Genomic DNA, 24488 nt, shown 5'->3' with positions numbered 1-24488 from the left:
ACGGAATTTAAATTAAAATCTGTATAAATTATGGTTGTGGTTAACCTTTCTGTAAGAAAATATGTTCCACATTATCTTTGAGGCCTTTTAAATGCTCAGTCAATCAAATTTATATTACAGAGTGGAATGCAGTCATGATGAAGTGTGTATGCTACCCACTAATATGTAAGTTTCCAACATTGCAGTTCCAGTGTGAGCTCCTGTGGGAGTTCATCAGTAACTCCACTGAATAAAAGTACAGTGTCCTTATCAAAAAAACAAGCAGGAAAAAAATCAGAAAAGTGTTTTGTGGATGTTTAATAACAAAAATAACCTCAGTGGATCAAGGATGGTGCCAGCCTCTTCCCGGTGTGGGGATTGAGGTGGGGTACACAGAACATAGGAGGGGGTTGTGCTATACATCTTGTGGGCACACATATTTATTTATTTTTTAACAAGATGTACTTAAACATATGTTTTATCTATGTCATCCTGGAAAGGAGAATAAAAATATATACAGGTCAGTGTTAAACTTCATCTATGGCAGCCCCCTGGTGCAGCATTTATTCACAGAAAACCAATTGGAAAAAACACTAAGCCAATAAATAAATAAACTAATAATAGTAATGATGTTAACAATAATAATAAATAAATGCAAACTTCTGGAAAAATACTAGTTAAATAATACTAATAGCTAATTACTTTATAATACAGTAGATTCTCTAGTTTATTTTAAAATTAGCCATTTGCATGTGCAAAGAAAACAAAACAACAACACACACACACTCTACTATTTAAAGTAGAATAAACAACAGCTGACCAAAACTAAGTACACTTTTTTCCCTAGCCAACTGAGCCTGTATTTTCATTGTCAAATCAAAACCCAATCAAATACATGCAATCTGAAAATTCCAAACATTTTTAAAGCTGTTTTTCCAGGGAGGGGGGAATGGGGTGTCACTCTTCCTGTGACTGTTGTGCACCCACGTGAGCCACAGTCTTTGTTAAAGTAACAAAAGCAGTTCGGCTCTTAACTAAACAAACTGCTAGTTAATATACAAATACCTAAAAAAGCACAAAATAAATAAAACGCTGCCAATAAAGCACAAAAACAGCATTTGACAGGCAGCAAAAATCAAGATGTAAATACAAGTTATTTTTTAACATAAAGTGTGGGATGAGTGGTTTTCAAGGTTTCCACTAAACCAATGAAAAACTGACATATATTATGAAACAAATAACTGCATGTACAAAGACTGAGCCACGTCTCATCACAGATGAAACATTTCACTTAAGGAAAATCTATCTGTTGTGATTTGCAGCAAAAGAATTGATGACATCATAAGGGCCAGCCTTAGGGGTGGGTGACATGGCTGACTGCCTAGGGCGCCATGGTCAGAGGGGTGCCATGGTCAACTGTCCTCTCCCTGCACACACGCACAGACAGCCCAAGGCCCTTTTGACCTATGATCACTGGGCCCGGAGCTGGGGAGGGGCTAGGATTGCCAACTGTCTTAACTGCACAAAGTCGATCACCCTTGCCTAACCCCCGTCTCTCCCCTTCCCCTAGGCCCTGACCCTTCCCCACCCCTTCTCTGAGGCCACCTCCTCCCTCTGTCATCTCTAACTGGGGGTGTGAGCCCTGGGGTGGGGCCAAGGATGAGGGGCTTGGGTGCAGGAGGGGGCTCAGGGCTGGGGCAGGGGGTTGGAGTATGGGAGGGGGTACGAGGTGTGGGCTATGGGAGGGAGTTTGAGTGCAAGACAGGGATCAGGGCTAGGGTAGGGGATTGGGGAGTAGGAGAGGGTATGGGCTGTGGAAGGGAGTTTGGTGCAGGAGAGGGTTCTGACCTGGGGCAGAGGGTTTGGGGTGTGGGCTCTGGCTGGGTGGCACTTATCTCAGGCAGCCCTCAGTCAGTGGCGCAGCGGGGCTAAGACAGGCGCCCTGCCTGGCCTTGCTCATGCTGCTTCCAGAAGCAGCCGGCATATCCGGCCCCTAGGCAGAGGCATGGCCAGGTGCGCTGCACAGTGCACGCTGACTGTATCCGTAGGCACTGCCTCCGTAGCTCCCACTGGCCACGGTTTCTGGTCAATGCGAGCTGTGGAGCCGGCTAGGGGATGGGGCAGCACGCAGAGCTTCCCTAATCACCCCTGTGCCTTGGAATCAGACATGCTGGCCACTTCCGGGGAGCAACTTGGAGCTAGGGCAGACAGAGAGCCTGCCTTCGTCCTGCTGCGCTGCCAACCTGACGTTTAATGGCCCGGTCCGTGGTGCTGACCGTAGCCACCAGGGTCCCTTTTTGAATGGGCGTTCTAGTCAAATACCGGACTCCTGGCAACCCAAAGGGGGGCAAGCCCAGGGGCACCCCATACAGGGGCTCCTACCTCGCACTGGGTTCCAGCTGCTAGTCCTGGCCAGGCTGGGGAGGGATGGGATTACTTCTTCTCCTGCACAGGCTGCTCCCGGAACTGGGTCAGACCCACTTCTGGGAACCTCCCCTAGGTCCAGGAAGCTCCTCACCCACCCGCTTCCTGCCTCCATCGCTCCCATGGGATGAGAGGTCTCTGTATGGGAAGCTGCTCCCTCCCTCTCACCCCAGATACCAATTTCTCCTAGGCCAGCCCTGGATATCGTTAACATTCACAGCTGGGCAACCAAAGAGTGGCAGCTGCTGGTGAGGCACCCAGCTTTGAAGGCAGCTCTGCCATTAGCAGCAATGCAGATGTAAGAGTGGCATGGTATGATATTGCCACCCTTACTTCTGCGCTGCTGCTGGTGACAGTATTGCCTTCAGAACTGGGCACCTGGCCAGCAGCTACCGCTCTTCAGCTGCCCAGCTATGAAGGCAGCGCTGCTGCCAGCTGTGGTGGTGAAGTAAGGGTGGTAATACCATACCTTGCCACCCATACTTCTGCATAACCTGTGGCCTTTGCACTGGGAGGGATTGCTATGGGGGGGACTGGGGCACATTTTGGAGTGGCTCCAGCCCCCACAAGCCCTCCCCTAGTGCCACTCCTGCATTTGATATTTATTCATTGAATTGATTATTATAATCCTTAATGGTACACATCTCTTCAACATACATTTACGCAATGATGCACAAAACCTCTATGTTTATTGGACATTATTAAGATTGCAAAGATAAGCACTGAAAAGTTAAGAATGCCGTAAGTAAAGTTACCTGTGCAACTTGAATTTGCTCCCTGTATGTGCATGCAGTATAATAGTCTTTATACATTAGCACATACTATTTTTTCCACAGGACAACTCCCACAAAATAAATGTTGCTTAATTCACGAGCAGCTATTAAATATTTCATTTTTCCTCACAAAGTTTATAAGCAACTAAAAACAGAGTGTTATATGGGGAAATGGAAGGCACCATACTAATAGACATTGCTACCTGTCCTGCTTATAATACAAACTAAAATATATCCAAAATTAGCTTGTAATTTTTATTGGACTTAATTACTGCAACTGTCATTTGTACTGGCTGCCTATTGTTTCATGAGTGTGCTTCAAGGTTTCTCTGTTAGTATTTAAAGCCCTAAATAAAATACAGTATGACCACATGCACTTGAGCTAGTCCAGCCTTGGCATCCTTCCAAGCTAGGCTCCTGACCTGTTAGTTTACTACTATTATTATTATTAGAGATATACCTATCTCCTAGAACTGGAAGGGACCTTGAAAGGTCATTGAGTTCAGCCCCCTGCCTTCACTAGCAGGACCAATTTTTGCCCCAGATCTCTAAGTGGCCCCCTCAAGGATTGAGCTCACAATCCTGGGTTTAGCAGGCCAATGCGCAGACCACTGAGCTAGCCTTCCCCCCAGTTGCCCATGGTATATTGCAGGGTTGCAGCTAAGACTTCCAGTGCCAAGGACAAAATATAGAAGTGGGTCCAGATAGGTTTAATAGGAGCCCATTGAAGTTGGTGATATATGGAGGTTGGTAGGAAAAAACAACTAATAGTATATTAGAAGTTAAGTGGTAGAAAAGTCCAATAGTTGCAGCTTCCAAAAAAAAAATCATATGATACAGAAAAAATCCAGAGCTCTAATGGCATTAGCTTTAGACACTAAACTATATATACACCATACTTATAGACTCATAGACTTTAAGGCCAGAAGGGACCAACATGATCATCTAGTTCAGGGGTGGGCAACTTTTCAGAAGTGGTGTGCCAAGTCTTCATTTAGTCACTCTAATTTAAGGTGTTGTGTGCCAGTAATACATTTTAACGTTTTTAGAAGGTCTCTTTCCGTAAGTCTATAATATATAACTAAACTGTTGTTGTATGTAAAGTAAATAAGATTTATAAAACATTTAAGAAGATTCATTTAAAATTAAATTAAAACACAGAGCCCCCCAGACCGGTGGCCAGGACCCGGGCAGTGTGTGTGCCACTGAAAATCAGTTTGCGTGCCGGCACCTGTGCCATAGGTTGCCTACCCCCAATCTAGTCTGACCTTCTGCACATCACAAGTCACAGAACCACGCCCATCCACTGCTCTAATAGGCACATAACCTCTGGCTGCATTCCTGAAGTCCTCAGATCTTGATTTAAAGATGTCAAGTTCCAGAGAATCCACTATTTACTCTAATTCATACTGGCAAGTGATCCAGGCCACATGCTGCAGAGGAAGGGAAAAAACAAAAACAAAAATAACCAGGCTCTCTGCCAGTCTGACCTAGGGAAAAATTCCAGCCTGACCTCAAATATGGCGATCAGTTAGATCCTAAGCATGTGGGCAAGACCTACCAGCCAGGCCCCTGGGAAAGAATTCTCTGTAGTAACTCAGAGCCCTCCCCATCTACTGTCCCATCTCCAGCAGTTGGGGATTTTTGCTACTGGCAGTCACCAGTGGGCTACAAGCCATCGTAGGCTATTCCATCATGCCACCCCCTCCATAAATGTATCACGCTCAGTCTTGAAGCCAGTTCGTTTTTTTGCCCCCACTGCTCCCCTTGGAAGGCTGTGCCAGAATTTCATTCCTTTGGTGGTTAGAAACCTTCATCTAATTTCAACCCTGAACTTAGTGATGGCAAGTTTATATCCATTTGTTCTTGTGTCAACATTGGCCCTTAACTTCAATAGCTCCTCTCCCTTCCTTGTGTTTATTCCTCTAATTGTTTAAAGAGAGCAATCATTCCTCCCCTCAGCCTGCTATTGGTTAAGGTAAACAAGTCAAGCTCCTTAAGTCTCCTATTTTAAGGTAGATTTTCCATTCCTCTGATCATCCTCATAGCCCTTCTCTGCACCTATTCCACTTTGAATTAATCATTCTTAAACATGGCAGACCACACAGTATTCCAGATGAAGTCTCACCAATATCTTGTGTAATGGTACTAACACTTCCCTGTCTCTACTGGAAATACCTCTCCTGATGCATCCTAGGTTTGCATTAGCCTTTTTCACAGCTGCATCACATTGGAGGCTTATGGACATCTTATGATTACACCCAGGTCTTTTTCCTCCTCTGTTGCTTCCAACTGATACATACTGAACGTACAGCACAAATGCTTCTTGTTAGTCCTTACGTGCATGACCTTGCACTTTGCATTATTAAATTTCATCCCATTTCGATGACTCCAGTTTTCAAAGTCATTGAAACCTTCTTTTATGATATTCTGGTCCTCCTCCATATTGGCAATACCTCCCAACTTCATGACATCTGCAGTATAGCTATATCAGATCTAACAGGCAACACATCATACAAACGAAGCGGCTTTCAGATACCCTCTCCAAAATAATGTACACCCTACAGCTTCCAAAGCCAGTTGTCTGCACTGTCTCTTCCATTCTTCAGAACCCTACTACTGCTGCTTCTGTAGCTGTCATAGCCTTCCCTCCTATGCTCCTGTCAAATAATAATAAAAACCCACAAACATCAAAATCAGAACACCACACACACAGACAATCCCCTTTACAGACTCCTGGCTGCCAACCCCACGCCTGAGGCTCAGCTCCTGGCCCCATGCCCAAGATCCCAGGCTGCCAGTCCTCGCCTGGAGTCCCAGCTGCTGGCCCCCCCAGGGTTCCACATCCACCCCCAGCTGTGGCCCTGTCTCAGCCCTCTTACCTCTGTCCGCATACCTGCTCATCCTGGAGTCATGGCCCTGCTCCCTGTCCTGGCCCTGGGGGAGGGCGGCACAGGGTAAAAGCTTGGCGACCACTGCTCTAGACAAAAGAGAGTGGTGAGACCAGTGGAGGGGGACTTTAGGAAGTATGACCAAGATAATATTGAGAAATGTGCCCTCCATTTTCCATAAGGGTTGCACTCCAGAGGTGCTTCTGGACTTCTTGACTATTATTATTCTTAGTGACTATTATTGCTTTTACCTGACCAGGACATTGTTAGACTTTTTGTCTGATAGTGAGTCCTGGCAGAGTTATCTATGTCTTTCGTGATTTCCAGACTTGTTTATTCTTGCAGTGCTCTGCTCTTGGGGTTACCTTTGAAGATCTTTCAGGAGTTTCTATTTCTATAGAATGTGACTTCTAGTTACATAACAGAGTTAGCCCTGAGGAACATATTAAACCTGCTCTCAGAAGTTTGCATTGGGTTCTGTTTGCTTTCAGATGTATATGAAAGAGTTGATTTAAGTCTTTAAGTGCTTTGTTGGATGTCGGTTATCAGAGAGAATGCCTTTTCCTCTACATACCTAATTCAGCGCACTCTTAATTTTGAGATAATTTCAGAGCACCTCAACCACTTTTGCTCACAGCTTCCACAAGTGAATTCTCAGTGGTAAGAGCAGAGTGTTCATAGTGGAGGGCCCATGAATTTGGAATTTATTTCCTCAGTTTGATTCAACAAAGCTTGTGTCTGATGACTTTCAAACCACAGTGTGAGGTTCACTTTTATATTAGGGAATTTAACTAGGAAGGGTAACTGTGGGATGCATTAAGATGTTGTCTTGGAGGAGCTTCACTTTAATTGGTAATGGTCAAAATGTTTATAATACTTGTACATTTTTATAAATTCTAAAATAAATAAAAGTACTTTCTAAATGCCCTGTCTGGAGAGCAAGATCTGAGGGTGATAATGGATTAGATATAATCTCACACAGCCATTGGCAGAAAAAAGTAAGGCATATCCTGGAATCCATAGATTTGCAGAAGTCATTCTCAAACTGTGGTTCTCAAAGGGAGAAAAAGATGATAAAGAGATTTAGATGGTGTGATTTATGAAAAAAAATTAAGGGAATTTAATATGTACATCCCAGAGAAAAGAAAACTAAGTGGAGATGTGAGATTTTGTAATATAAATGAGAGTAAAGAATTACGTGCTTGAATGGTACAAGGGGGAGAATGTAATTTAGGTGTTAGTAATAGTGATCTCTCAACATCACTGAGGTACCACAGTTAGAGATGTTAAAGAATAAATAAGAATTCAGCAATGATACAGGGAAAAGATTAGCTGACCTAGGAGTTATTTTTCATATCTATAATCTTTGCTATGTATTCTTTCAATTTTTTTAGAGCTAGCAATTTCACTATCTATTATTTCATACATATTTTTCTGCACTTATCTATTCTAGGTTATTCAAATTTAGAAAAATAGGCTTTGCCTCATAAATGCTGTCTCCACATGTACCAATCATACCAGTCATGGCCCTGTCATAGACTTCTATTACGATGTTGGACAAGTCAACATGCCTTGCTCCACATTTGTAAAATGGGCATAAAAATCCCTCTAGGAGTGTTGGGTCAAAAAAATCAGAATGTGTCTTAAAATTATTAGAAGTGTGGGCAAAAGAGTACAGGACAAATTCAAATCTAATAAGTCATTCACTTTCACTTCTAAGCCTCCTTAGAATTATTGTTTTTCATTCCAACTGTATTTTATGTAATTTCCTCCCTGATTTCTTACTTGCATTTTTATTGCACTGCAACAAGGCAATTGTTATTTTGGGCTGTACACAAATGTCATAGAGCAAGTGGGAGATAGTTTCCATCCACGTGGTTTTAGTGAAGTAGTACATGGCACGTAGCATTCAGCTTTGGGCTCCACATTACTAGAAAAATGTTCACAAATTGGAGGCTATTCAGAGAAGTACAAAGGGCCTGGAGGAACTCATTTATGGGGAAAGAATTAAAGAGCATAAAAATGAACATAGCTTGGCTAAGCAACAATTAAGAGACTGATCTAATAAAATTTACAAATATTTATAAGGTGTTAATACCAAGGATATCTGAATCATTAATAATAATCAAACTAATGCACGCTGCTTCATGCCCAAACCGATCAGCCATCAGCTGCAGTAGTTCACCAGACTGAGCCAACAAGTCAGTGTATTCAAGACCTTGAAACAGAATGGAGCTCAGCTCGACACCACCTCCGCAAGCTTATCCATAACCAGTCTATCCTGACACTAAACAATTATGATAGAACACAGTGTTGCTGAACTCCTGTGTATGTGGCATTGACTCCAGTGCAGCTTTCCATTCCATTATAGAGTTCTTCTATCATGCTATCTTCCCAGAGATGCCAAGTCTCCTTATCAGATCCCACAAACTTTTTCGATGTGCTAAATCAAAGGCCTGACTGAAGTTTATAAAAGGTGCTGCACTTAGCTTATTAAATTCAGCCATCTTCTCAAAAAGTGATCTCAAGGTAAAGATCTGATCAACAATGGAACAACCAGGTTGAAAGCTTCACTGAGTATCCTAGCCTTTGCCACAGTGTTGATTCAAGATGTTAATATGGTTTGGTTGTTAATCCAGATAACTAAGTCCATGGCCATTACCATCAAGCAGCCTCCAGCTCCAGATTATAACTATCTCAGTATTAACCCCACTGGGCAAGATATCAAGCAGGTGGCAACTGTTAAATATTTGAGCAGTGTCATATGCAAGAGCTTCAGTTCAGATCAGAAGTGATAATGTGACACAGTTGAAGAACTCAGGATTTATTTTTCTGAGCATGTGGGTTAACCTATTTAAAATCTGATGTCCAGCTGGGAATCAGTAGGGACAGGTAATTGTTGAAGATTTATTTTTTTCTGATGAACAGGAGAACATTCAAGACTTTCACCTTTATTATGAAGCATTGCTGAGTGACCTTTGGGTGCCTATTTTCAGGTGACAAAGGTCAATCAAAATCCACATGTAAATCAGCTTTTTGGCTCAGAAATTTTAATATTAAGGTTATCAATAAAAAATTAAGACCAAAGAAAAGTAATAGTTGCATATTGTATTCTATTTGTCCAACCCTCTAATTTATTTACCCAGTTTATTTATCCAGTTTGTCCAAAAATCTGTACTTTCACAAAGGAACCATGTTTTAATAATTCTATGGTAATTTAAACAAGTTTTAGGACAGGTGTAGGGAGCCTCAGTTTTTATTGATTTGCTCCTCATGCAACTTCATTGAAATCAATGAATCTGCATAATGTGCAAATCAAGGCAGAACTTTACCTAGGCAACTTAAATACTTCACTGAAAACTCACTGTTACTACTAGTCAGTTTCTTTTTTTATTAAAAGACAAGCTTCCATTCTTCCCTTCATGTCTTCCCACCCTACTTGGTATGACTAGGATTTGGACATTGCCTCTAGTGATGTTCATTTTATGATTTTGTGAGATGACTTTTAATGATATGGTGTCACATGAGTCTCTATTTGTGATTTGAATAACTGGGTTATTGTACTTGGCATGATTTCAACATCATCTGAACTGACATGTCCTGCTGAAATAATTAGCATCTAAAGACAGCAAGTCAAAACGGCTGTAATAAGTAAGAACAAGATTGTGATCAATCCCTTATCTGGTTGCGGCACACAAGCCCAGCGCACACACTTTTTGCAGCCCACACAAGGTCTGATTACAATAGCGGTTCCTTGGTGCTGGAACTGTTCACCACTTCTTCCCCTGGTGAGCCAGCTGTTCAAAAATGAATGGTGAAAAGGCAAGTCTCTGGCTCCATACACTGGCCTACAGAGCAGGGCCTGTGCACCAGAAAATGCAACCCCAGTGTACACTGTGCACTCTCTCCAACCTCATGCTCACTGGGGAACTCCAGGAGACATTGTTGGCCATATTCTCAGCACCATAGCACAAGGCAGTCAGAGGCTGCCCATAACCTCTCTGCTGAGGACAGACACCCAAAGCGTGGAGAAGTCCCCAGTAGGTGTAGAATTAGGGCTAGTCTACACTAGACGTGCTACAGCTGCTGTGTGTCAATGGCATAATAAAACCACCTCCGCAAGAGGCGGCAACTATGTCAGTGCAAAAAGTTCTCCCACCAACATATTGGTGTCCACAATGGCAGTTAGGTCAGTGTAATTTACACCACTAAAGTAGGGTTGCCAACTCTCCAGGATTGGCCTGGGGTCTCTCAGAATCAACATCCATTTCCTGGTGACTACTGAAAACAAGTCAGTAGATTTTAATAGGATATTTTTTAAAAATGACATTATGTCATGTTGGAAAAAAAATAAAATCTCCTGGAATAGCTTCAGTCTGAGTTGGGAATCCTACACTCAGAGGAGTGGCTTATTTGCTCCCCATAGCAACATAAGTTACACAGACATAACCCGTAGTGTAGACGAGCCCTCAGTGAAGTTGGCTCATACATCTCCCTCCCCACAGTTGCAGTGGAGGTGAGGTTGAGGGAAAGGAAAGAGAAGTGCCTGGAGCATCATACATTCCAGCGGGTGCAATTTATGGTAGTGCCTGGAGTCAAGCCAGGAATCAGGGAGCTTGTAAACAGCACTCTCACCCTCTGCTGAGCCGGGAAGAAGCTGGATGAAATAAAGAAACAGGTCCTGTGTCTTTGAATTCCAAATAGTCATTTTGAGCTGCTTATAACTTTTTTCAGTCTCGTACCTTTCTGGCTGAAATGTGACAGGTTTGTTCTAAGCCAGGGAGCTAATTCTGATGGAAAGTTTGAGTGAAAGTAGTTCCTCCATTTTCAAGAACCAAAATACAGATTTCCCAATACGCAATTATTGTTGAACAGCTCTAACTTGTCAGTGGTAAAACCTTGAAATTTGGCAGGGGGGATTGGCTGTAGGACATGGGTGGGTGGTAGAAATGGATTGTGGTTTATCCAAGATTTAAGAGTTTTAAAGTGTTCTTTGCATATTCACAGTGCATTTTATAATGCAATCCAATGCCACAGTTCTGCTTCTTTGTTCCTTAGGAAAGTTTGTAGGCATAGCTGTGTCTTTTTCTGTCATTACTGAAAGTGCTCAGGGACCATGGCTGTTTTCTTACAAAGGAGAGAGGTCTGCATGGATGGCCACAAGAGATCCTCCTGACGGGTTGCACATATTGCACAATAGAGTATTCTTATGCTGTCTAGCAGATAGCTGAACATGGTGGAATTCTTTTTTTTTTAATTACGAAATTCTATACAAAGCAAACAAAACTACATTAAAAGAACATTATGGCTGTTAAGTGCATTACACAACAGTAAGGAAATGACAAAGCTAAGGTTGTGTCTGCCCTTTTGTGTGTATGTATTATGATACAATGTTTTATTACATAAGCAAATATTGTTTTTTGCCACAGATTCTGCCTCATTCTCTATGCATTTTGGAGAGAGAATGAGGGAGGCTTCCATACTGTATTGGTCTAGTGTCCAGAAAAACCTGTCCTCATTCAGCGCAGAAGCTGTATTGTGTTGTGAATGAGACAGTGTTTTTCCATCAAAAGGGAAGAACTCAATGAACTCGGACCCAGGACGTCTAGGTCTTTTTCTGCCTCTGCCACAGACTCTGTATGTGATTTTTGAGCAAATTATTTAATCTTACTGAGTATCACTTGGTATAATAATACTTCCCACCTTGATGGGGCATTGTGAGTATCAAGACATTAATGTTTGGGAGGAACACAGGTACCCTGTGAATGAACACTGTAGAAAAGTGTTCTAGGTTGCATCTAATCCATTTTGAATGGTGAAGAAATATTGAGCATGTTGTTATTCACTGGGCATTGTCCTTGTACATGGAATGAAGAAGGGTTCTGTGGGGAAAAAATTGTATGTGATCCAGTCATTAAAAGATTTTTTTAAATGCCTACATATGCATGGGAGAATTAATGTTGGTATTTCCTGTCTTTGGGGTGTTTCTCTTTGGAACCTTAAAGTTCTTTTAATATAGGTATGTTTGGTATATCATGTTTTATGTGCTAGATTCTCCAGTTCAATATAGCCACTTTGCATTGCATAAGTGATGCAAAAAAACTGGCCAAGAATTTCGCCTATACAGGGGAACTTTCTGCCAGTGAGAAGATGGCAGAGGCTGCTCTTCCACCTCCTATAGCAGTCTTTCCCCTCTGTCCCCAATATAAAGTGTAAGAGGGAGTATTCTGGGGATGTAGTGTGAGCAGAACAGGGAGGGTATGTGGATGAGGAGAGTTCCACTACATCCATTTCTTCATTTGAGTAAGATTCCCAAGAAAGAATAGTGTTTACAACTGCTCCCTGCAACTTAAACTTCCTTCAGGGCTGGAAGATGAGAATCAGGGAGCCACTATTGGCTCACTGCAGTTTCTACTTGGGTAGGATATAAATCTGCCCACTAATGAATTTTAAACTGTAATATGTTAGAAATATATATAAAATGAACTGACAAATTACCTTGTGCATGAAAGTCCTAAATTAATTTGCTCATTATGGCTGTCTATCCACTTGGCAGTGATGTGGTCGGTCATACTAATTCATGTAAATAAGATACATGCTTCACCCAGAGAATTAATATATTTTCTTTTCAGACTAACAAACTCTTTTGTTTACAGTCATGCACATATAATAGTTTAGTGTTTTGTGCCTGAAAGGTTTTTTTAGTAAATCTTGTATTTCTCAGGAACTAGCAAGGTCTACAGAAAAATTGTAAGTGCTCCAGGGTTATTGAAATTTTTTCTTATGTCAGCATTTTTTTAATTTCTTGAGCATCATTATCTCCCGCAATCTGTATCTGACTTATTTTCCATAAATGCACCATCAATCAACTTTTTTTTCATAAAAAACCTACATTTTGGGCTCTTCAGTAAAAGCTCAAAGTCTGCCTGATTTATTTGAAGCTGATTCCTTTTTTGACTTTTGACACCCATCTAGTGGATACAGCACAGCATAACAATCTTAAACTCCAAACACTTTCAAAGTCACAAAAGTCCTCAGCCTCATGCATACTAGTGGATGTCCAGAAATATAGATTATGGCCCCCCTCATGTCAGGGATGATTGAATGCAACTCTGCTAATTCTAGCCTACATGTTTTTAAATTTTTAACTTTTAAAAACATACATCTTTGCATCAGTGGAGGGCAAAATCATTTGCATCAAAGCACCAGAAATCCACACTGGGAGAAATCAGCTGTGTAAGTGAAAAATTCATACCTGATCCCCCAAAAGGGAGATTGACCATCCAAAAAACATTGCTAGAGTATACAGGGGTGTAATCAGGAAGACCAAAGCACAACTGGAGTTGCAGCTAGCATGGGATGTCAAGGGTAACAAGACGGGTTTCTAGAGGTATGTTAGCAACAAGAAGATGGTCAGGGAAAGTGTGGGACCCTTACTGAATAGATGAGGCAACCAAACCCAAAAACTCAAAGCAAAATGAGGCAAGACCACTGAACTTTGCAATGCTACCTCCTGAAACAACCCAGCCCATGCGCATCTGAATCTTCATGCAGTTTTCTGAAAACAATTAAATGGAATTTGGGGCCATGTTTTCAAAAAATTCATATAATTCAATATTGTTTTTTGATTAACTCAAACCAATTTCAGGTTTCATAAATTCTCTTGCTTTTTGGTGTTGCTGATTTTACACAAACTTACAAGTAGCATGGGAGACAATCTCATTACAGAAGAAATAACGTTTTTTCCCCCTAACTACAATTAAAATAAAAGTCAGCCAGCCATCTTCCACCACGGCTAAAATTATATTAAAGATGGCCTGAAGAGCTTATTAAAATAATTTTGAAAGCCTTCAAATCCTTAACAGAAGATATGTCAAGAAATTATGCTGGCCCTGTACTGTTTAGATGGTAGCGATATTTTCAATGTACTTCAAGAGAAGTTGCACCAGACTCTGTCTACCAGAACTCAGGTGCTAACAGGAGTAAAACGTTTCAGTTAAGTTTTAACATGTATCCTGTAAATGACTTGGGTTTTTAAACTGCTTTTATGATGCTGTGGAGTTTTTGTAAGCATTCTGCTTCACTATTAAGTGATGTTTTTGAACTGGTTCATGTTCGGACATGATTGAACTAGTGGAACTCTATTTATTAATAATTATCCTTGGTCAAAGTTGTCAGGCCTGGCTATCAAAGGTAGGTTCCTAAATCCATAGTTACCAAAATAAAAGTGCCCAGATTTGTAGATGTGTGAGCATGTGCATCTCTCATAGATTTCCACAGGAACTGTGGGTGCTTAGCACTTCTGAAAATTTTAGGCAACTAAGGTTTAAAATTTTGGCCATTAATAAACAGTAATTTTATTATTTATTTAAATACCAGCGTGCAACAGTGCTGGAAAAGTTTTTATAGTGGAGGTGCTGAAGGTGGAAACCATGTATTTGGGTTGTTATCACTACTTCAAGCCAAGGGGTCTGGCAGCACCCCTAGTTCTAGCACCTGTGCCAGTGTAGGGTATATACAGTGGTTTATTGTAAGAAAACAGCAGACTTCTAAAACTCTTTTCCTTCTCCCGCCAGAAGTTGTCATCCTAACGACTCAAACAGATATAGCATGAATTAAAAAAAAAAAAAAGTAACACAGATGAGCTGCAGGGGAATTTTGTCTACATAGATGCAGGACATATGAGTTTTAAGGAGTAGGAGAGTGTTTGGTGAATATCGACTGGGATGTTCTTCCAAGAGTATGGAAAGCATTGAAAAAAATGAATGGAGACTAGAATGGGGCAAAGAAAATAGGGGAGGGACTTGAGGAAATTGTAGGGAACAGTATCAGGTTGTAGGAGAAAATTAGGATAGAGAAATAAGCAGGAGCTGGATGGGTAGAATGTTTTAAATGTGAGAATGAAAAGCTTGAACTGAATCTGGAAGAACAGGGAGCCAGTGCACTGATTTCGGAAGAAGGCCAACAAGAATATCATGGGTAACCATGAGCCTTTAAATGCTATGCTTTATTTCTCAAATTATTATATACATTTGAGATTTGGAAATTCTATGAGGCCTGTAATAATAGGGTGTTGGTGGTCACAGGAAACATACTCAGATTTGAGCAAAAAGAATTGAAATATAAAGACGAAGGTTCAAGAAACCATGCATTTCAGGATATTACTGATGATCTAATCAATGAACAGTTCTGAAAACATCTGTTGGGCTCACTCTACTGAGTCCTTGTTGAATACCATTGTGCTGAATAATTTTTTGGAGGAGATTTGTTTTCCTTTTCTGTATTCAAACCATTTGTGAGAGATGGCATATGAGGTGATGAGAGATTCAAGAGAAATGCAGCAGAATGCCTGAAATTCAAGGAAGAATAACAAACTGATTGAGGAGAGGATAAAAGTAAAATATATAAACTCATGGGTTTTGTTTATACTCTTATGCAATGCAGACCTATCACCAGAGAGTGGATTGCTGAGAATTGAGACATAATGTGAGGGCTTGTTTCTTTTCTAAGCAGTATCATCTCTATTTTGGATGTTACCATCATCTCTCCTCCTCCCTACACAAAATATTCTGATAGGTCATCAGTTCCTACACTCACTCTCCCCTCTCAGTTGCTTTGTTTCTTTCTTCATTAGCTACTTGAAAGAGTATCTAGTAGTATATGATGAATTATGTTTATTACAGTAGTGCATAAGGACCAACCAAGAACAGGGCCCCATTGTGCTAGGCACTGTACAAACACAGAGTAGCAGACAGTCCCTGTCATGACTGATGGACAAATCAGACCTGACACAGACCATTCAGAGTGAATATTTAATATTTGATCCATCCTCTTTTAACCGCTTCACTGCAGCAGACGTTAGCAGCATTCTTTAAGAATCAACCTTTAACTTCCAACACTTGCACTTCAGCAGAGCCACACCAGGTATAAAGTGCAGATCCCAAGGTCCTGAACATATATTTTCTGTTATGGAGCACTGAAAAGAGAACTGTTTATTTCTGTAGAGGCACAAATGGCCAGGGTACCAAGTAGCGCCCACTTACAACTGTGCCTGTCCAGAAGACTGTACCCCATCCTATCAGATGCAGCCCTGACCTTGGTTCACACATTCATCACCTTCAGACATGAATACTGTAACGCATTGTATGTAGAAACTGAGCTGTGTGCTCCAAAAATCCCTCCATCTGGTACAAAATGCAGCGGGCAGGCTGCTAAGCAACACAGGTTGCCATGAGCACATCATCCTGATGCTGTGCACTCTTCACTAGCTCCCCATTGATTACAGAGTCCAGTTCAAGGCTTTTTGTTCTGAGTTTTCAAAGCCCTTTGTTGAATTAGTTCTAGCTACCTAAATAAAACACCTTTCCCTTTCTCTGTGACCATGGCCTCCCATGCCAGCTATGCTCCTTAGGAACAATTACATTGTTGACCAGTAGACAGAGCTTTGACGGGAACTGGATCTAGACAATGGAAGTGGAACTCACTGCCGCAAGAAATAAGAATGGCCACAAATCTTACTGTGAATAGCCATAAATGCAAAGCTAATTTCTTTGACCTAGCTTTACAGTAAGAACAGCCCCTAATACACTCACACCCCATAATTCTATTCAAGCATTATATTCCTACCTGCTGGGAATAAAAATAGAACAGTTGTTGTTTTAATATTTGAGCAATTGTCAGGTATTATGATGCCCATGTAAGAAGCTAGATAGGAATCATATCCCTTGGAGTGGGAGAGAGGGAGGCAGGTCACAAAGCCAAGGAGACAAGGGCATGGAGGAGGAACCAGTGAAGGTAGGGAAAGCTTCTGGATCCACTCTGACTCCCTGGTGCTAATGTGTTCTTGTGGGCAAAGGGCTGAGCAGTTTCTTGAAAACCACCTTCCCTCCATGTTCCTGCAGTGGTCCTTAATACAGCTGACCATAGGAGCAACTCCAGCTCATTGGCCCAAGCTTTGTGTTTCTGCTCTTCAGCTGAGAAAACACATGCACTAACTCTATAGTGCCACCAGTGGACACCCCACATCCCAAGAAGCATGTAGACTTCAATAACCTTAATAGTGATTCATCTCTTCTCCCCCCCAGTCATTCCTTCTTTGGTTATCAGCAATTCCACAGTATATTTCCAGCAACACCTGTTATTGATTTAACAGTGGAGTTGATCAGCTGTATATTTTCCCACTATTAACAGAAGGTTTCAGCTACTGAAAAATGTGTTAGAGGCATCTGCTCTTATAGCTGCATTTGTTTTTTTCGAAACTCTCAGCATAACTGTGACATAAATCTTTTTTTACTCCCTCCCCCTCTTTCTTACAGTTTTGATGTAGACAATGGCACATCATCGGGACGGAGTCCCTTGGATCCCATGACGAGCCCTGGGTCAGGGCTAATTCTCCAGGCTAACTTCGTCCATAGTCAACGTAGAGAGTCCTTCCTCTACCGGTCAGATAGTGACTATGACCTCTCTCCAAAGTCCATGTCCAGGAACTCTTCCATTGCCAGCGACATGTAAGTGTTTAAAAAAGAAAAAAAGTTGACCTCCCACATTTTAGCTATCATTTCATCCTGTGTTAATCACAAGCCCAGGCAAAATGGTCTGTTACATTTTTGGTACCATAAATCAGCTCCTTCAGAAATCAAAGACAACAATCACAAATGCTGCTGAATTCACTAAGAGTTTTTAAAATCAACCTTACACATGCATACTATTTTTATGCACTTAATTAGTTTTGTCAATCCGATTTCAAAATAACCAAAAATATGTCAAAACAGCCCATGGAATTCACTCAGTTTCTGAATGTTACCTTAGTGATTTTTTTTACGGAATGTATTTGACTTATTTTAATCATTGAGGCTGTTAAATATATATATATATTTTTTTTTTTTTGCAAGATGTGCAACAATTTTCCTATGTAGCCTGTTGTAAACTCCATGGTTGCCTGTAGTTGTGGACAAAAGAAGTAAGGAACTGGAGAATGTATTTACTTTTCCAGCATTTCCACAAGAACAATTTCTCACAAGGTTAACCACGTAGCGGCTAAATTGTGATAAGCTGCCCTTTTCTGCAAATGTTTATACTTTGTTCCTAAAAGTACACTGCTTTGGTAGGACAGCATGGTGGTGAGAGGGATCAACAGTTTGTAAGGAGATATCCTCACCCTTTTAAAATTGATAAATCTGTTATGTTGCAATCCAATCTATTCTCAAGGCTCAAAATAAATAAATACATTTTTAAAATTGCCCTTTTGAAGTATTTTTGAGGCTCTGACGGGAATGATTTAGCAGATTCCAGGGATCGGATGCTCCATCAGAGGCAGAAAAAGACTTCAACTTCCTTTCACTTTGGTGACAAAATTTTAACAAGGGTTTCTTGAGAGGCTCCTCCAGCTTCTCACTGCTTTTTACTATTCTTCTGTTTTATGTACTTTCTGCCAGACAGGCTAATCCTGCAAACACATACCAAAACTGATGTTACTCATATCAGTAGTCCCAAGTCAAATGCAAATTTATTTTATTTATAAGGCACTAAAAAAACATGTAATTCTCTAACCTTTACTAATTTTTCAACTGCTAAAAATGAATAATAGCCAAATGATTTTTTAATTTTTTAATCTGCTCCAACTTTCATTGCTGAGTATGTGTTTAGAGTTGAACTGTAAACCCCTAAAGTAGACAGACATGCTTGCAAAGGTCCCCTACTGAACAAGGAAATCAGGAGTATAGAAACTTCAGATTTTGATGTAAGTGCTAAGATTTATTTTATAAAAAAGGAATAAAAATTCATTGAACATCATCCTTTTTTAAGAAGTCACTCTTTGGGATGTGTGAATTCTTACTCATTATTGTGAAATGTATTTTGCTCTAGTATTCCAATCCTTAGGAATTTAGGACTGCTATTTTCAGCCTATGTATCTTTTTTGTAGATGTTAATTTGTCTACCCAAGATAGCTCTTTTCCCATTCAAGTGCCATTGTAGGTGACATTCGTTCCTGTGCCAAGAAGCGGCACAATGCCTACGCACCACATAAGTCATGTTGATTTAACACTTTCTAGGCCTAGTGCCACCACTTTGCCTCCTTTCACCCTGTGTGAACAATATGGGTGAGACCAAAGATCAGTGAGACAAAAATGGTCTTGTCGTGCCTGAAAAGAATGTACAAACACATTGTAATCACAGACAGACAGTCTGATCCAGAGTCTCATAGACTCATAGGTCAGAAGGGACCAATATGATCATCTAGTCTGACCTCCTGCACAAGGCAGGCCACAAAACCCTACCCATACACATTTATAACAACCCCTAACCATGACTGAGTTATTGAAATCCTCAAAATTGTCCTTACTTTCATGAGGCCAAACTTTTTGTGTCACCTCTTGTGACAATCCTACTTGAAAAGACTCTCCCAGTCTACGGTACAACACTGATCCCCAACCTGCTAGTAGATGAGTTGTTTCAGTTAACAATTTCAATTACTGCTCCTCCCATAAACCCATAATCCAGTCTGGCATTTCCTTGAATTCCTAGTGAAATTTCAACACTGAGCAATAATTTGGATGAATGATTTAACTATTGAAACACCGAGGACATTCTTCTCTTTTGATATTTATAATTAGTGTTCCTTTGAAACAACATTAAACACGTAAGAACAGTTGGTTAATCAGAACTCACAAGTGGGTAAACATTCCAGTGCTCCTCATCAGACCAGAGATTCTGCCATTGTGCAATGGAGCAGCTGTTATACGTCCCTGCTCACTATGCAGGATGGAGGGGAGCATGAAATACAAAGAGCAGATATTCTTACCTCTGGAGAGTCAAATACCACTCTTTGACCAAGCATTTTCTTCTGACTGCCATTACTGAATGTCCTGACATTGTAAGTTCCTTCATCTGCTGTTCATTCAGAAACTGAAGTGACAAAGACTGGAAGCAGTCTGCACTCCCCCCAGAAACAGAGATGTTCACAACTTCAGGTTAGAGGCAACACATGTCTCGCACATGTCCTTCTAGTGATCTCAGTATCCAAATTAAGAGATTGAGCTATCTATCTGATTTGTCAGCATTTCTGAAAAGCTGCTACTCAAAGCAGAAAGCAAAGGTCATATCACAATAAAGTATGCAACCAACATAATTTCCACAGAATCCTAAAGTACACCTTGTTACAGGCAAAATGGTTAAAAATTAATTTTAATTGTGCAAAACAATGAAGTGTACATAAATGTAAGGAAGGGGTGAGCAGAACTGAGAAGTTATACCTCGTCATTTTATACTAATGCTATGTGAAAAATTTAATGAGATACATTGTTGGGATACAATAAGATGTGTATGGCTCATCTGAGCACACATTATATATCTGAGTTGCATGTTTATAATTAAACCTTAATAAACATGTTTCTGTTAAGGTTAATTACATCACAACAATGAATTAAAGAAGGAAACAAAAAAAGAAACAAAAACAAGGAAAAGAGAAAGAAAAACAGATGGTAAAGAAAAAAACCCAAATATTTAAAATCATTTACATTTATTAGTTATCCATTCATGATATCTTTGTTATGATCCCTCAGTATTACCTGTTCACCTCAGGACAACAAATATAGGAGCACTTCACAGACAAAAATAAAAACAAGAAAAATCATGAGGAAAAAATGGATTGACTTCCTGCTTAATTTTAACTGATGAATATTCTTCAGGGCAGCATGCATACATAAAGTTTACATTAACACAGGTATAAAATGCTGACCATACTGCAAAAAAAGGGTCCAGATGTGAGCAATGTGTAGCCCAGCAGTTAACATTAAGACAACAGTGATCTTTGACAAACAAGATCACAAATCTTATTTTCAGGTCTGTGGTGATTGTGAATTTAAAGGCTGCGCAGCATTTTGGTTATTTAGTCAAAGGTGAGGGGAGGTCTAAGAAGACTTGGCACAGGATTCCAGAAGTGCTGTAAAACAAGTAAATATGAGTCAAGAAATAATAGTAATAGCAGGAGTATAATGATATATCCAAGCCTATTTTTAATCCTCTTTGTTCTGCAAAATGATGCCAATTATTACGTTTATTACTAAACTTTTCTTGCAAGTAGTCATAAACCCAGTTGGTCTCTTGATTTTAAATCAGGATCACTGGCAAGTCTCTTCTTAGTCAATAATTGTGAGATGTTGCTGAATTAATGTGAGCTTCCATACTGTGCTCTGATTCTTGCCATTTTCTGAGCCCCCAAACACATTACAGATGAAGACTGTCATGGCAAAGCTTACTTGCTTGGATGCTTTTTGTACACTGAATATCTAATCAAAGAACATAGCAAATTTGACATGGAATTCCAAATTGCAGTTTGCTTTTTGGTCACATTTAGTGTGTTGACTTTTGATCTATGAAGCTTAGATACCTCTGAGATCATTTTCATCCTATGGACCCTCCTAACAGTTGAGCATAAACTTGGGCATTTTCCTCAGTTTCCCTAGATGTTAATGGTTGGGATCAAGGCAGGGGTACATTCAGAGGGATTCTGGCAATATCAGTTGTTTTATGAGTCTTCAAGATGAACAGCTCTAGCTCAAGGAATATGGAGGCCCTCACAAGCCTGTAAGCTCCTTTCAGCAAAGGGCATTTTTTTCTTTCTTCCTTAAAAGAAAAAAATAAAGAGGAAAAAGATGGATTAGAGGAGGAAAAAATGCAAGCTTCTAACACTAGCATCATAAAAGTCAAGAAATCAAGCATGCAAAGTCTGGAAATTCCAAAAGTTAAGGTAACGGTTGTTGCCATGTTATTTACTTTGCCATTTTGCAATTTGTTTATATTCTTGAGTTTTGGTTAAATAGAAACATTAATGTTTCTTTCTGTGTTGTTAATGCATAATCACAAAATATATAGGATATGCAATTTAACTGGATTAATATTATAGGAGAAAGTCCGAGAAACTCTGACTCTTGAGTGCTTGATTTCTCAACCTCAATAGTGCGTTAACTCTAGCTTTATGTAATTCACAAAATGTACATTTGTACTGTGAGGGAAATAATATATTGGCTTTAAAAAATTTAGAGATGGCTGATTTCCATTACACATCAACATAAATTGGAGTTTTTAAGATAGCACTTTGGATTTCAGGGTTGCAGGCGACAGAAAAAACAGTAAAGAAATGTTAAAGTGAAGCACAAATGTGTAGGGTTATGAGTAAATATAGCCAGTAGATGGCAGTAATGATGTAATAAATTCATTATCTTATTATTTAATTAATTATTTTGGATTATCGCAGTGGTTAGGAGCCCCAGTCATGGACCAGGACCCCAATGTGCTAGACCCTGTAAAAACATGGAACAAAAGATGTTCCTTCCTCCAAAGAGCTTACAAGACATACAGATGAGACAACATATAAGATAGCAGACAACAGATGGATACAGACAGACAGATAAGGGAGTATAAAGAAACAATGAGATTTTATTGGTCAGCATGATGGGCAGTGATTTCAGCACACCAGCAGCCTAAATATTGCCAAGTTTTTTATAGGCATCACAGCAACTGAGATTTTAAGGAGAGATTTGCAGGAGAATGAGGAGGTAACTTTGTGGATGTTTACAAGGAAAACTTCTGAAGTCTGAGAGGCAGCCTGGGAGAAAGCACAAAGGTGCATGTTTGAAAATTTAGCAAGTGGGTGAAGGAGGCTGGCATTACTGGCCAGTCAGAAGTGGGAGTCAGCATTTTGATATTGAATGAGAGAGGAAAGGCAGAACAGCAAAATATCACAATGTGGAGGAAAGATAGGGAGAATAGGAATAGACCTATATGGCTGCATCAGGAGCTCTTGAAAGTCAAAAGGAAAGCCATAGCAAAAGTGAAAACCAAGGCACATTGCTAAGAGTGTAGAAGAACAGCACATGTAGGACAAAATCAGACAGGTTATGGGACAAAATGAGTTACAACAAGCAAGGGCATAAAAAGTAATAGGAAGTGATTCTATAAATATTTCTAAAGTCAGACAATAATGAAATAATGTGTGGTTTCATTACTTAATGGGGAAGGAGAGCAAATAATGGGTGACTAAAGTTTAATGCCTTTTTTAATTCACTTTTCACTAAAAAAGTTAGTTGTGACCAAGTGCTTAACACAATATTAACAAGGAAGAAGGATCTCAGGCCAAAACAGAAAAATAACAGGTTAAAGAATAAGTTAGATATATTCAAGTCATAAGGGCTGGATGAAATATCACCCTAGTGTATGTAAGGAACTAGGCAAAGCAATCTCTGAATCACGAGAGCTCATGGAGAATTGCTAAGGTACCAGATTACTGGAGAAGGGAAACATAGGACCTATCTTAAAAAAGGAGTAAAAGAAGATCTAGGGAATTATAGACCAGTAAGCCTAACTTGGATACTGAACAAAGATACTGGAACAAATTATTAATCAACAAACTTGTTTAAACCTGGACACCAGCAGGACAAGATCCTCTAGTACCACATAGAATCATTATAAAGGCACCAGCAGTCTCCTAGAAATATGTTGAGTGATTTCTCCAAAGAGAGAAAAACCCAGCTGTGGTCATTTCCCTCCAGCTTCTTTTCCACTAACTGTCTAATGATGAACAGACCATCTATCATCCCCCTTTTTTTTCTAAAACCAAACTACTCTTTTCTTAAAATGGGCTCTAGTACTTGATATTCTCTAGCAGTTTTATGCATTGGGGCAGTAGCTGAATTCCTTGGTACTTCAACCAAATCGGTATGTCACCTCCTCATTTGTAAATTAATACCAGTATGGATTTTCTCCATTCTCTTGGGATTTTCTTCTCTTTTCATACTGTGTGCAGGACATGTGTAAGACAGTGTGCACCAACTTCTCTAAAATCTTGGATTATTTTTGCTGTGACTTCATCCGGACCTGCTTCTTTTCTGGGTGCCATCTTCAGCAGGGCAGTTTTGACATCTGCCTCTCACAGGGCATCAACACATGTAATTATTGGTTCACATGATAGTATTGTAGCATATAAAAGGTTCTCCTTGTTAAGTAGACCCTTATAGTATTCTCAACATTGGTTACGTACCATGTCTCCTGTCACAATCTGCCTCCTGCATCATTTATGAATAATGTGCTTACACCATCTTTTTTTTGTTTCTTGTCCACACAATTACATGTATTTCCCTCTGAGCAAGTTGAGGGCCGCTATTCAACTCGTTTTGCAGTTTCTCTAAAGCTTGGCTTCTCATCTTTCTGATTGCTTGCTATGCTGCTCACTTGGAGGCTTTATAGATGGCAATTGCTTTTTCCAAAGGGTTATTTTCCATCACCTTTTCTGGCTTCTCTCTTATTTCTTACTGCTTTCTGCACCTCCTCATGATCTGAATAACTGTTAGCTAAATAGTAAATGTAATGTATTAGATATCTTCCTAAAACATCAAACTGTCTAACTGGCATCTTCTCGTCGAAG

The 24488-nt window shown here is 40.2% G+C and overlaps 1 protein-coding gene across 3 annotated transcripts in view; it reads left to right on the top strand.

The window, feature by feature from the left end:
• The window catches only part of PDE4D (phosphodiesterase 4D), a 654671-nt gene that overhangs the window by 396710 nt on the left and 233473 nt on the right, over positions 1 to 24488 (top strand). For all 3 annotated transcript variants that reach the window (XM_075066967.1, XM_075066968.1, XM_032796951.1), the window contains exon 2: positions 17383 to 17574. In XM_075066967.1, coding sequence (XP_074923068.1) covers positions 17383 to 17574 — 192 coding nt within the window. The remainder of the gene's footprint in view (positions 1 to 17382; positions 17575 to 24488) is intronic.

The sequence above is a fragment of the Chelonoidis abingdonii genome, chromosome 6 (genome assembly GCF_003597395.2).
Source record: "Chelonoidis abingdonii isolate Lonesome George chromosome 6, CheloAbing_2.0, whole genome shotgun sequence".
Classification (NCBI taxonomy): Eukaryota; Metazoa; Chordata; order Testudines; family Testudinidae; genus Chelonoidis; species Chelonoidis abingdonii.
Note: the sequence above shows the minus strand (reverse complement) of the source record. Positions and strands in the feature narration are given on the sequence as shown.